Source organism: Lampris incognitus, chromosome 14, assembly GCF_029633865.1.
Source record: "Lampris incognitus isolate fLamInc1 chromosome 14, fLamInc1.hap2, whole genome shotgun sequence".
NCBI classification, from domain to species: Eukaryota; Metazoa; Chordata; class Actinopteri; order Lampriformes; family Lampridae; genus Lampris; species Lampris incognitus.
Window position 1 is genome coordinate 10,738,624 of NC_079224.1, and position 13,346 is coordinate 10,751,969.

General features: G+C 44.0%; 1 protein-coding gene across 1 annotated transcript in view; it reads left to right on the forward strand.

The window, feature by feature from the left end:
• The window catches only part of LOC130123588 (acyl-coenzyme A thioesterase 11-like), a 29,124-nt gene that overhangs the window by 12,066 nt on the left and 3,712 nt on the right, over positions 1-13,346 (forward strand). The window contains exons 12-17 of the mRNA XM_056292804.1: positions 632-687; positions 8,087-8,153; positions 10,011-10,094; positions 10,299-10,432; positions 11,352-11,519; positions 12,754-12,880. Of these exons, the coding sequence (XP_056148779.1) occupies positions 632-687; positions 8,087-8,153; positions 10,011-10,094; positions 10,299-10,432; positions 11,352-11,519; positions 12,754-12,880 (636 nt within the window). The remainder of the gene's footprint in view (positions 1-631; positions 688-8,086; positions 8,154-10,010; positions 10,095-10,298; positions 10,433-11,351; positions 11,520-12,753; positions 12,881-13,346) is intronic.

Genomic DNA, 13,346 nt, shown 5'->3' on the forward strand with positions numbered 1-13,346 from the left:
CACAGTGAATGATTTGCTGACCTGCGAGATACGCGTAAACTTTTCGTTTACTTTCAAGACTCGTACCCGCATACATAGTCTTTTGACACTGGTGCTGCCCGATCTGAGTCAGCCGCGTGCATCACGTCCACGGTTGACTCAGATCGGGCAGCGACAAAGAGCAGCGTTGGTCGGGTGAGCTAGAGAGTGAGTGAAGAGAGGGAGTGGCGGTAGCGAGAACATGTGTTTTTCATAGGCTTGAATCACTGCAACCACGAGAGGTTCTTCATCATACACATAACTGTGCACAAAAAAATGTGGGCTGACCAAACGCAGTATCCCCTCCAGGCTACCGCCTGGCGGGCGTGACCCTTGCTGAGTGATCACACAGATGTGCCGCGTATTTGATGCAGCAAAGTGCTGACTTTCACGTTACCATCAGACCAGGAAGTTCCCACTTTGCTTGTTAAATTGGAGTTTTATAGCAGCTTTATCTGATGATCAGATCTGAGTTTTGAATCTAGTTCTCCATGTGGTATTTATAGCTCTATGTGTATGGCTGACTATCAAGATCTGTGGTATCTCTCTCTCTCTCTCTCTCTCTCTCTCTCTCTCTCTATCTCTCTCTCTCTCTCTCTCTCTCTCTCTCAAGGAAGGAAGAAGGAGATTCCAAGAGGCCATAGCTAGGAAGAAGATCAGATTGGACAGGTGGGCTAACTGTGAAATGGATGTATTATAAATATGAAGACCAAATCAAAAAGGACTATAATGCCCTAAAAAAAAACAACCTTCAAATTCATGCAGACACTCTGCATATTTTGTTTTCCATTTAAAGTTTTTATTGTGTTTTGCAACAGTATAAAATAAAAACAGAAACGCATAACGGGCAGGTATCCATCCAGGCATAGGCATAAGAAAGGCAGTTATTTGGTTCCATGACAGTGATGAGCATTAGTCCACGGTAACAGTTCCAGATGTCGTGTATCAGTTCCACTTCCAGTGTGGGAAGATGGCTGCGCGAATTCACCTTTGCAGCGGCCTCACCCAGTACCGTCCCTGCAGTGTCTTTGTTCACGTCTGCGTCTAAGTTTTGTCTTGTTTGATGGCTGGGATAACCGGCACTGGATCGGCAGCAGTTCCCATCATTTGTTCCCTCCACATTTTCAGTAAAGGAGTTAGAGGTTCCTTCCAACAACGAAGAATCATCCTGGCAAATGTTATTTAGCCAGTTATCAATAGTCTAAATGCAGATTTATTCAACTGTGGTACCACAGATATATCCCCGAGGAGACATAATTCAGGTGATCTGGGCAACTCGCAGTCTGTCCATTCCCCTGTATATTCCAGAACATTTCTCCATAAAGGGGAAACCATGGGCCACTCCCACAATGTGGGCATATATGTACCTTGTTCTATTTTGCATTTCCAACATAAACTGTCTTTAATCAGACCCATCTTGTTGAGTCTTGTTGGGGTATAATAATATCTGTGAAGTAATTTATATTGAATAAATTTGCCTCTGGCTTCTCTGATATGTTTCCCGTTGTTGGAAAGTGTCCTCGCCCACCTTTCTTCATCAAATGTACAACCCAAGTCTCTTTCCCATATCATCCTGAGGCTTTTACAGCATTACTATTTACCCACGGACATGTCTCATGCCATACTGATGCTTTAGGGAACATTGTTGGTGATGGTAGGTAGTACTCTGTTGGGGTTTCTTCATGGGGAAAGTGGACATTATCTTTAATAAAGTGTCTGATTTGCAAATATTTTCAAAAATGGCCACATCACTCCAGATTGAAATTTTCCCTCATTCTGTTAAAGGAGATTGCCGTCTTCAAATAGGTCATTTAGTGTTCTGATACCTTTTCTTAACCATTGAGCCCAACCCAGATAGCTAAATTGCTGTGGCCTGCACCCGTCCCACACCCGACACTTCATCCGGCCCACATACCGCTTGGAATGATGGCACTTGGGCGGTCCACTCCTGTTAGCCAGATCTGGGCCAGAACCAAGCCATAGCAATGCCGCATATGCCACATATTTGCCAGAGGTGGCCCATATTTGTTTTGTGATATTTGGGCCATACTCACCATTTACCACACAGGCCACTTCAGGGTCACATCCAGATTACATGTTGCCGAGAGCACCGCATCTTTGCCAAAAAAGGCCCACATTTGATTTGGCATATTTGGGCCATGTTTGCTATTATACATGTGGGCCACTTCAGGCTCATAACCATTTTGTCAGGGCCAGAAGAAGGCCATCAGCGCTGCATCGTTGCCTGAAGTGGCCCACACCCAGATGGTATCTGGGAATAAATTTTCTGTTAATCTATTTTTATTTTGGGGTTGAGCCATATCGATGCATATCTGGACTCAGGAATATTCGTCATTTCATTTCATGCACCTGCACACATGAAATGAAACGAAATATCGTCTCCCCCAACCCACAGCAGTGCAACACAAAGACAAGAACACCTATCCCAACTACAAGAACACATATCCCAACTACAAGAACACAAATCCCAACTACAAGAACACAAATCCAAACTACAAGAACACATATCCAAACTACAAGAACACAAATCCAAACTACAAGAACACATATCCCAACTACAAGAACACATATCCCAACTACAAGAACACAAATCCAAACTACAAGAACACATATCCAAACTACAAGAACACATATCCAAACTACAAGAACACATATCCAAACTACAAAAACACATCCAAACTACAAAAACACACATCCAAACTACAAGAACACACATCCAAACTACAAGAACACATATCCCAACTACAAGAACACAAATCCAAACTACAAGAACAAATATCCCAACTACAAGAACACATATCCCAACTACAAGAACACAAATCCAAACTACAAGAACACAAATCCAAACTACAAGAACACAAATCCAAACTACAATAACACATATCCAAACTACAAAAACACATCCAAACTACAAAAACACACATCCCAACTACAAGAACACACATCCAAACTACAAGAACACATATCCCAACTACAAGAACACAAATCCAAACTACAAGAACACATATCCCAACTACAAGAACACATATCCCAACTACAAGAACACAAATCCAAACTACAAGAACACAAATCCAAACTACAAGAACACAAATCCCAACTACAATAACACATATCCAAACTACAAGAACACACATCCAAACTACAAGAACACATATCCAAACTACAAGAACACATATCCCAACTACAAGAACACATATCCCAACTACAAGAACACAAATCCAAACTACAAGAACACAAATCCAAACTACAAGAACACAAATCCAAACTACAATAACACAAATCCAAACTACAATAACACATATCCAAACTACAAGAACACATATCCCAACTACAAGAACACATATCCCAACTACAAGAACACAAATCCAAACTACAAGAACACATATCCCAACTACAAGAACACAAATCCAAACTACTAGAACACATATCCAAACTTCAAGAACACATATCCAAACTACAAAAACACACATCCAAACTACAAGAACACACATCCAAACTACAAGAACACGAATCCAAACTACAAGAACACAAATCCCAACTACAAGAACACATATCCAAACTACAAGAACACATATCCCAACTACAAGAACACAAATCCGAACTACAAGAACACATATCCGAACTACAAGAACACATATCCCAACTACAAGAACACATATCCCAACTACAAGAACACAAATCCAAACTACAAGAACACAAATCCAAACTACAAGAACACAAATCCAAACTACAATAACACAAATCCAAACTACAATAACACATATCCAAACTACAAGAACACATATCCCAACTACAAGAACACATATCCCAACTACAAGAACACAAATCCAAACTACAAGAACACATATCCCAACTACAAGAACACAAATCCAAACTACTAGAACACATATCCAAACTACAAGAACACATATCCAAACTACAAAAACACACATCCAAACTACAAGAACACACATCCAAACTACAAGAACACGAATCCAAACTACAAGAACACAAATCCCAACTACAAGAACACATATCCAAACTACAAGAACACATATCCCAACTACAAGAACACAAATCCGAACTACAAGAACACATATCCGAACTACAAGAACACATATCCCAACTACAAGAACACATATCCCAACTACAAGAACACAAATCCAAACTACAAGAACACAAATCCAAACTACAAGAACACAAATCCAAACTACAATAACACAAATCCAAACTACAATAACACATATCCAAACTACAAGAACACATATCCCAACTACAAGAACACATATCCCAACTACAAGAACACAAATCCAAACTACAAGAACACATATCCAAACTACAAGAACACATATCCCAACTACAAGAACACAATCCAAACTACAAGAACACATATCCCAACTACAAGAACACAAATCCAAACTACAAGAACACATATCCAAACTACAAGAACACAAATCCAAACTACAAGAACACATATCCCAACTACAAGAACACATATCCCAACTACAAGAACACATATCCCAACTACAAGAACACAAATCCAAACTACAAGAACACATATCCAAACTACAAGAACACAAATCCAAACTACAAGAACACAATCCAAACTACAAGAACACATATCCCAACTACAAGAACACATATCCCAACTACAAGAACACATATCCCAACTACAAGAACACAAATCCAAACTACAAGAACACATATCCAAACTACAAGAACACAAATCCAAACTACAAGAACACAATCCAAACTACAAGAACACATATCCCAACTACAAGAACACAAATCCAAACTACAAGAACACATATCCAAACTACAAGAACACATATCCAAACTACAAGAACACATATCCAAACTACAAGAACACATATCCAAACTACAAGAACACAAATCCAAACTACAAGAACACATATCCCAACTACAAGAACACATATCCCAACTACAAGAACACATATCCCAACTACAAGAACACAAATCCAAACTACAAGAACACATATCCAAACTACAAGAACACAAATCCAAACTACAAGAACACAATCCAAACTACAAGAACACATATCCCAACTACAAGAACACATATCCCAACTACAAGAACACATATCCCAACTACAAGAACACAAATCCAAACTACAAGAACACATATCCAAACTACAAGAACACAAATCCAAACTACAAGAACACAATCCAAACTACAAGAACACATATCCCAACTACAAGAACACAAATCCAAACTACAAGAACACATATCCAAACTACAAGAACACATATCCAAACTACAAGAACACATATCCAAACTACAATAACACAAATCCAAACTACAATAACACATATCCAAACTACAAGAACACATATCCCAACTACAAGAACACATATCCCAACTACAAGAACACAAATCCAAACTACAAGAACACATATCCCAACTACAAGAACACAAATCCAAACTACTAGAACACATATCCAAACTTCAAGAACACATATCCAAACTACAAAAACACACATCCAAACTACAAGAACACACATCCAAACTACAAGAACACGAATCCAAACTACAAGAACACAAATCCCAACTACAAGAACACATATCCAAACTACAAGAACACATATCCCAACTACAAGAACACAAATCCGAACTACAAGAACACATATCCGAACTACAAGAACACATATCCCAACTACAAGAACACATATCCCAACTACAAGAACACAAATCCAAACTACAAGAACACAAATCCAAACTACAAGAACACAAATCCAAACTACAATAACACAAATCCAAACTACAAGAACACATATCCAAACTACAAGAACACATATCCCAACTACAAGAACACATATCCCAACTACAAGAACACAAATCCAAACTACAAGAACACATATCCCAACTACAAGAACACAAATCCAAACTACTAGAACACATATCCAAACTACAAGAACACATATCCAAACTACAAAAACACACATCCAAACTACAAGAACACACATCCAAACTACAAGAACACGAATCCAAACTACAAGAACACAAATCCCAACTACAAGAACACATATCCAAACTACAAGAACACATATCCCAACTACAAGAACACAAATCCGAACTACAAGAACACATATCCGAACTACAAGAACACATATCCCAACTACAAGAACACATATCCCAACTACAAGAACACAAATCCAAACTACAAGAACACAAATCCAAACTACAAGAACACAAATCCAAACTACAATAACACAAATCCAAACTACAATAACACATATCCAAACTACAAGAACACATATCCCAACTACAAGAACACATATCCCAACTACAAGAACACAAATCCAAACTACAAGAACACATATCCAAACTACAAGAACACATATCCCAACTACAAGAACACAATCCAAACTACAAGAACACATATCCCAACTACAAGAACACAAATCCAAACTACAAGAACACATATCCAAACTACAAGAACACAAATCCAAACTACAAGAACACATATCCCAACTACAAGAACACATATCCCAACTACAAGAACACATATCCCAACTACAAGAACACAAATCCAAACTACAAGAACACATATCCAAACTACAAGAACACAAATCCAAACTACAAGAACACAATCCAAACTACAAGAACACATATCCCAACTACAAGAACACATATCCCAACTACAAGAACACATATCCCAACTACAAGAACACAAATCCAAACTACAAGAACACATATCCAAACTACAAGAACACAAATCCAAACTACAAGAACACAATCCAAACTACAAGAACACATATCCCAACTACAAGAACACAAATCCAAACTACAAGAACACATATCCAAACTACAAGAACACATATCCAAACTACAAGAACACATATCCAAACTACAAGAACACATATCCAAACTACAAGAACACACATCCAAACTACCGAAAAACTACAAAAACACATATCAAACATATCCAAAAAAAAACAACAATTCACTGTCCAAGACAGCGAGTACCAAGGTGGCCGTCGGGACCACCGGTCTGCATCATGGGCTAGCAGTTAGCTTAGCCTGCCCCTCACCCGCGTCCTATCAGACCACCCTCGGTGTTTCCTCCTCGGGCGCAGCTCGATATGACATTGGAGCATATGTTTGATTACTGTGAGAGGTTTTACATGTTTTATGTACTGCTAGCCAGACTATTTCTGAGTGAAGTAGAACGGGATTCACCCCATTATTTTCCTCCTTGTTTGGTGTTCTCGCTCGCACCTCATTAGGTTTAAAAGGAGGCGTGAGCTCATGTTCAATCTGTGGCCAGTCCAATTCCGAGTCTGTTTCGTTCCAATGGTCTGACAAGCTTAGCTGTTTCAAAAGAGATACTGTAATCTTCGGCAATGATAGTCCTCCTCTCTCCCCTGGCTGACAGAGTTTGGCCCCCCTCTTCCAAGCTGTCCCGGTCATTACCTCACTCCCTCTGCCGGTCTGGGGAGGGCCGCCAGAGGTAACACAGGAATTTGAACCGGCGATCCTCGTGTTGGTAGGCAACGGAATAGCCCGCCATGCCATCCAGCCGCCCTCCTTTGATACTATTTATTGCTATTCTGTCTCTAGGAACTCTATCTGTCTTCCTGTTGCTGCTGTCTAGGTGATCATCCAGTGTCTGGTTAAAACCTCCCCACAATAACCCGACCGTCCATGTTTCCCCGCTTTTTGTTGACCTCGTGAAACAAAGTTTGGTTCCTCTTTGTTTGGGGCTTAAATATTAAAATCTATTGTTGCCTCTATGCATATGATACATCCATTGGATAGTCTGCATGTGAACTTTTTGGTCTATTTGTCATTTTTTTATAAAATAGGTGTGAATTGTCGTGTCTGTACAACAGCTGACAACCATAAGGTTTTCACTCGTTAGCAGTGGTCCCCAACAACGTGTCATTGAGGTCCGTACGTGTGATGCATGTTCAAACCAGCAGAATGTGCGCTGGCTTATTTCACTGAGTCGTTCTCCCCTTCGCTAAAGTCGAGTTAGTCACCACCAACGTTCCTGCTTCATGAACTGTTACTGACTCACCGCTCTTTCTTCCTCTGTCGACTCAGAAAATACATCATTTCCTGTAAGCAGGCCGAAGTCCCTTTCTCTGTCCACTGGGATCCCAGGAACCAGGTGAGGCCGATGACTCGGCTGCTGCAGTCGGTGGTAGAAAACTAGAAAAGCAACATTCACATTCATGCAGTCTGGGAAAGAGAGAGTGATAGAGAGTGATACAGGGAGGAACAGCTGGCGTCTCCTCTGTTCATTGTGCAACAAAAAGTGTGTGTGTGTATGTATGTATGTATATATATATATATATATATATATATATATGTACACACACACACACACACACACTTATGGGCGGCACAGCGAAGCAGTGGTTAGCGCGGTCGCCTCACAGCAAGAAGGTCCTGGGTTCAAGCCCCGGGGTAGCCCAACCTTGGGGGTCGTCCTCTGTGTGGAGTTTGCATGTTCTCCCCATGTCTGACTGGGTTTCCTCCGGGGGCTCCGGTTTCCTCCCACAGTCCAAAGACATGTAGGTCAGGTGACTCGGCCGTACTAAATTGTCCCTAGGTGTGTGTGTGTGTGTGTGTGTGTGTGTGTGTGTGTGTGTGTGTGTGTGTGTGTGTGTGTGTGTGTGTGTGTGTGTGTGTGCGAGCTCTGTGATGGTCTGGCGGCCTGTCCAGGGTGTCTCCCCGCCTGCCACCTAATGGCTGCTGGAATAGGCTCCAGCATCCCTGCAACCCTGAGAGCAGGATTAGTGGTTTGGATAATGGATGGATGGATGGATGGATGGATATATATATAATACTTTTATATTCTCCGGTTTCAAAACTAGACTTTCTGGGCTCTATGGAAACAATCTAAGGCCTGTCGCTCATCTACGAATGTGGTTGAGCAACAGGACTGTTGCGTGTATTGACGGGCTACAGGTCTGCTGTTGGTCTCACCAGCAAACAAGAGCAAATGGCTGAATGCTGCAAGATTTCCCAGCTAGCTCAGAGAAGTCTTTAATAACAGATCTGTGTGGAGGAACGGTTGTTGTACGAGGCCCGTTGAGTCTTTAGCCCACGCAGGGGTGAAGATGCTATCAGCAGCTATACCGTCACTGCTAAAGCAAGCCTGTCTTTTATTGCATACCCCAGTATTCATCCGTCTTAACTTATTCTGCAAACCTAGCCACCGTCACTGTGTTCAGAGGTCTGTTTAGGTAGTAATCCTTTAACACGGTTAACATACATCTGCTGGAGCAGTGTCCTGCTGAAGTTAGAGAAGGTCGCTGAAACCTTACCACTGGACCTGTGGGAAAGTAAAGGAAACTTTGTCAAGACAAAAATGGACGTAAATGGTCGCTAATATCGCTCCACCCCTTGAAATCCTTCCACAAACACTGCTGATGTGCCCTTGAGTAAGACACAAACTGTCGGCTATCCCATCCCTCCATTTCCATCCATCCAGCCATTATCCCAATCGCTTATCCTGCTCTCAGGGTCCCGGGGACGCTGGAGCCTATCCCAGCAGTCATTGGGCGGCAGGCGGGGAGACACCCTGGACAAGCCGCCAGGCCATCACAGGGCCGACACCTGACCTACGTGTCTTTGGACTGTGGGAGGAAACCGGAGCCCCCGGAGGAAACCCACCCAGACACGGGGAGAACATGCAAAGTCCACACAGAGGATGACCCGGGACCACCCACCAGGGTTGGACTACTCCGGGGCTCGAACCCAGGACCTTTTTGATGTGAGGCAGCCGCACTAACCACTGCACCACCCTGCCGCCCTTCCTCCATTTCATCCTCTTCTATTTATTCTTAGTAGTTCCTGACTGGCCAGCAGAGGTTCGGTTGTGGTTAGGATGTGACGTAACCAATGAAATGAGGTCAGCAGCACTGTCTTACACACATGACTGTAATACACATCTTTCAGTTTGTGTGCATTTGTGTTGTGTGTGTGTGTGTGTGTGTTTGTGTGTGTGTGTGCGCTCCAGGTGTATCTCAGCTACAACAACGTATCGGCTCTGGAGATGTTGGCGGCTCGAACAAACTGGCTACTCAGCTCTGAGAAAGACCAGGTAGATAGACGAGGTTTGCTGTGCCGCGACCAAGAATCTCTGGTCAGTTCTTCTGGTGGTTTATTGTGCGCCGTCTCCGTGTTGTCACCGCCCTGGAACCGAAGACCGAGTTCGGTTTCAGAGTGGAGACGGGGATGGGCTGACATTGTCGTCCCCCAGTTTGGAATCTGACCTGATATACATGGTTTCTTTCTTCAACCGTAGGTCAGCCTTTACATCCTGGAGCAGAAGTCTGTGCTGAGCTTCAAAGTGGAGGCGGAGGTGGATGTTCCAGCCCAAAGAGCCTTTTCTCTGCTGGCGGACCTGCGCAACAGAACCAGCTGGGACACACATTATCAGTAATGCTATGAATACACACACACACACACACATACAGAGACACACACACACACACGGATACAGCTAGTGGGCATGGCTAAAACTAAGGTGAGCCCAGGTGAGGGGTCTCTCTGTGGGCAGTCGCCCCTGTTTTGGAAAGAGGAACCAGACGGGTGAGACTGGGCAAGTCCCACCAACTACTGTTCCCTAAGTCCCCCTTCCAAGTAGTGATCCAAAAAATAACAAGTCTCAGGAATCCGGGTAGCGCAGCGGTCTGTTCCGTTGCCTACCAACATGGGGATCGCCGGTTCGAATCCCCGTGTTACCGCCGGCTTGGTCAGGCCTCCCTGCAGACACAATTGGCCGTGTCTGCAGGCGGGAAGCTGGTTGTGGGTATGTGTCCTGGTCGCTGCACTAGCGCCTCCTCTGGTAGGTCGGAGGGGGAGGGGGAACTGGGGGGATTAACGTGATCCTCCCACGCGCTACATCCCCCTGGGGAAACTCCTCACTGTCAGGTGAAAAGAAGCGGCTGGCGACTCCACATGTATGGGAGGAGGCATGTGGTGGTCTGCAGACCTCCCCGGATCGGCAGAGGGGGTGGAGCAGCGACCGGGACGGCTCGGAGGAGTGGGGTAACTGGGCAGACACAACTGGGGAGACAAATGGGGAAAATTCCACCCAAAACTTTGCCAACAGGTCCATTGGTTGAAAGATCTGACACCACCACCACCACCCCAAACAAATAAATAAATAAACCATCCAGGGATTTTATGTAAATCTACAGCCATGCAAAACTCCCCAGTATGCAAATATAACTTGTATGCAAACCTGTGTGTGTATATATATATATATATATATATATATATATATATATGTATATATATATATATATAATCTGTGTGTGACCTTTGTGTGTGTGAACGGCACATCTTTAACCAGGAAATGTGAGCTGATTCGTCGGGTGAACGACGACGACTTCCTGTATCGCGTGGTGACCCCGTCGGTGGGTCATGGAGAATTAGCCGCCTCGGGTTCGCCCGCCCAGGGGTGTGGGATCCTCCAGGACTTCATCCTACTGGCCTCCAGGAGGAAACCGTGTGGCAGCGGGTTGGTACCGGGGCTGGCGGGAACTTCTCAAGTTGGGGTTTGGGTCTGTTTGCTTTACGGGGCGGAAGAAGACTAAAGGTCAGAGCCATGGGCGTTCTCTCCTTCAGGTCTCGTGTGGCCTGTAGTTGTCCGTGAGAATAAAGAAATCCCTGCAGCAACCTTCAGTTGGATACTATGTTTTGCAAAATCATGTACAATGTAGCGGTTCTGTTCATTGGCTGGTTGGAAGGTCCCATGATTAAAAGGTCTGCTGTAGGTAACCATGTACACTGACAGCTGTTTCAGTGTAATATAACAAAACACCCGGTCGTCCCGGGTCATCAGCTGTGTGGAGTTTGTATGTCCTCCCTGTGTCTGTGTGGGTTTCCTCCCACAGTCCAAAGACATGTAGGTCAGGTGACTCGGCTGCACTAAATTGTCCCTAGGTGTGTGTGTGTGGGGGGGGGGGGGGGCTCTGTGTGATGACCTGGTGACCTGTCCAGGGTGTCTCCCCGCCTGCCACCCAGTGACTGCTGGGATAGGCTCCAGCATCCCTGAGAGCAGGATGAGCGGTTCGGATAACGGATGGAGGGTTGACAAAAATCAATTATTATGATCAGAAATAACAATTATTACATTCATATTTTACAGTAATTCTTCAATAAACTGTGCATCATTTTGTTGTGTAAATAAAGTGCTCTGCTGTAGTATAAAATAGTGATATTGGGTATCGTAGCAATTCTATGAGCACCCCATCCGTCCCCTGTTCTGCGTTATTTAGCCTTACAGCATTGTCTGAACAGCTACTCTTTTTTCTTACCCCCCCCCCCCCACAATTGTACTTGGCCAATTACCCCACCGTCCTGGTCGCTGCTCCACCCCGGGCTGCAGACTACCACATGTCTCCTCCCATACATGTGGAGCCACCAGCGGCTTCTTTTCCCCTGACAGTGAGGAGTTTCACCAGGGGGACGTAGCGCGTGGGAGGATCACGCTATCCCCCCCCCCCCAGTTCCCCCTCCCCCCACAGTCAGGCACCCCGACCAACTAGAGGAGGCGCTAGTGCAGCGACAAGGACACATACCCGCATCCGGCTTCCCACCCGCAGACACGACCGATTGTGTCTGTAGGGACGCCCGACCAAGCCGGAGGTAACACGGGGATTCGGTCCGGCGATCCCCGTGTTGGTAGACCACCGCGTTACCCGGACGCCCCGAGTTGATGTTTTTTGTTTTGTTTTTTTTCTACTTTTCAGGGATCCATACGTCATCGCACTGCGTTCTGTGTCCCTGCCCACTCACCCCCCGCACAACGAATACAAGAGAGGAGAAGTTCTGTGTGCCGGGTTCACTATACTGGAAACCAAGAACAACACTTCACTGGTAAGAGCGGCTGTGCTGGTTCCTCTCCTCCCCCTGCATTCGCTCAGGGCTGCTTCAATGTCACACGTCACTTTGGGGGAACTTTTGCACGGGGCTGTCAATAAAAAAGGCCTTTACCTTTTTTTGGTATCCCAGCTCCAAAAATCATATCAGGGAGACTTCCATCTGGGGAACTGCCATAGGAATAGTCCCTCTAAGTTTTGCACCTTGACGAAACCTTAAGTTACTCCAAACATGGATTTCCAATCTTTAAGTATTACATCTGGTTCTGGATCAGTTTAATAAACTTAATCCAAATATTTACTAAAGATGATGTATGTCCAAGTTCCATCCCATGGAGATCCAACACTGCACAGTTAATTAAAGAAGGTTGAATCAGTTCATCTGGATACAATGTTTACTGACAGATACGTGTCATCACTCATCTGGATACAATGTTTACTGACAGATACGTTTTATCACTCAT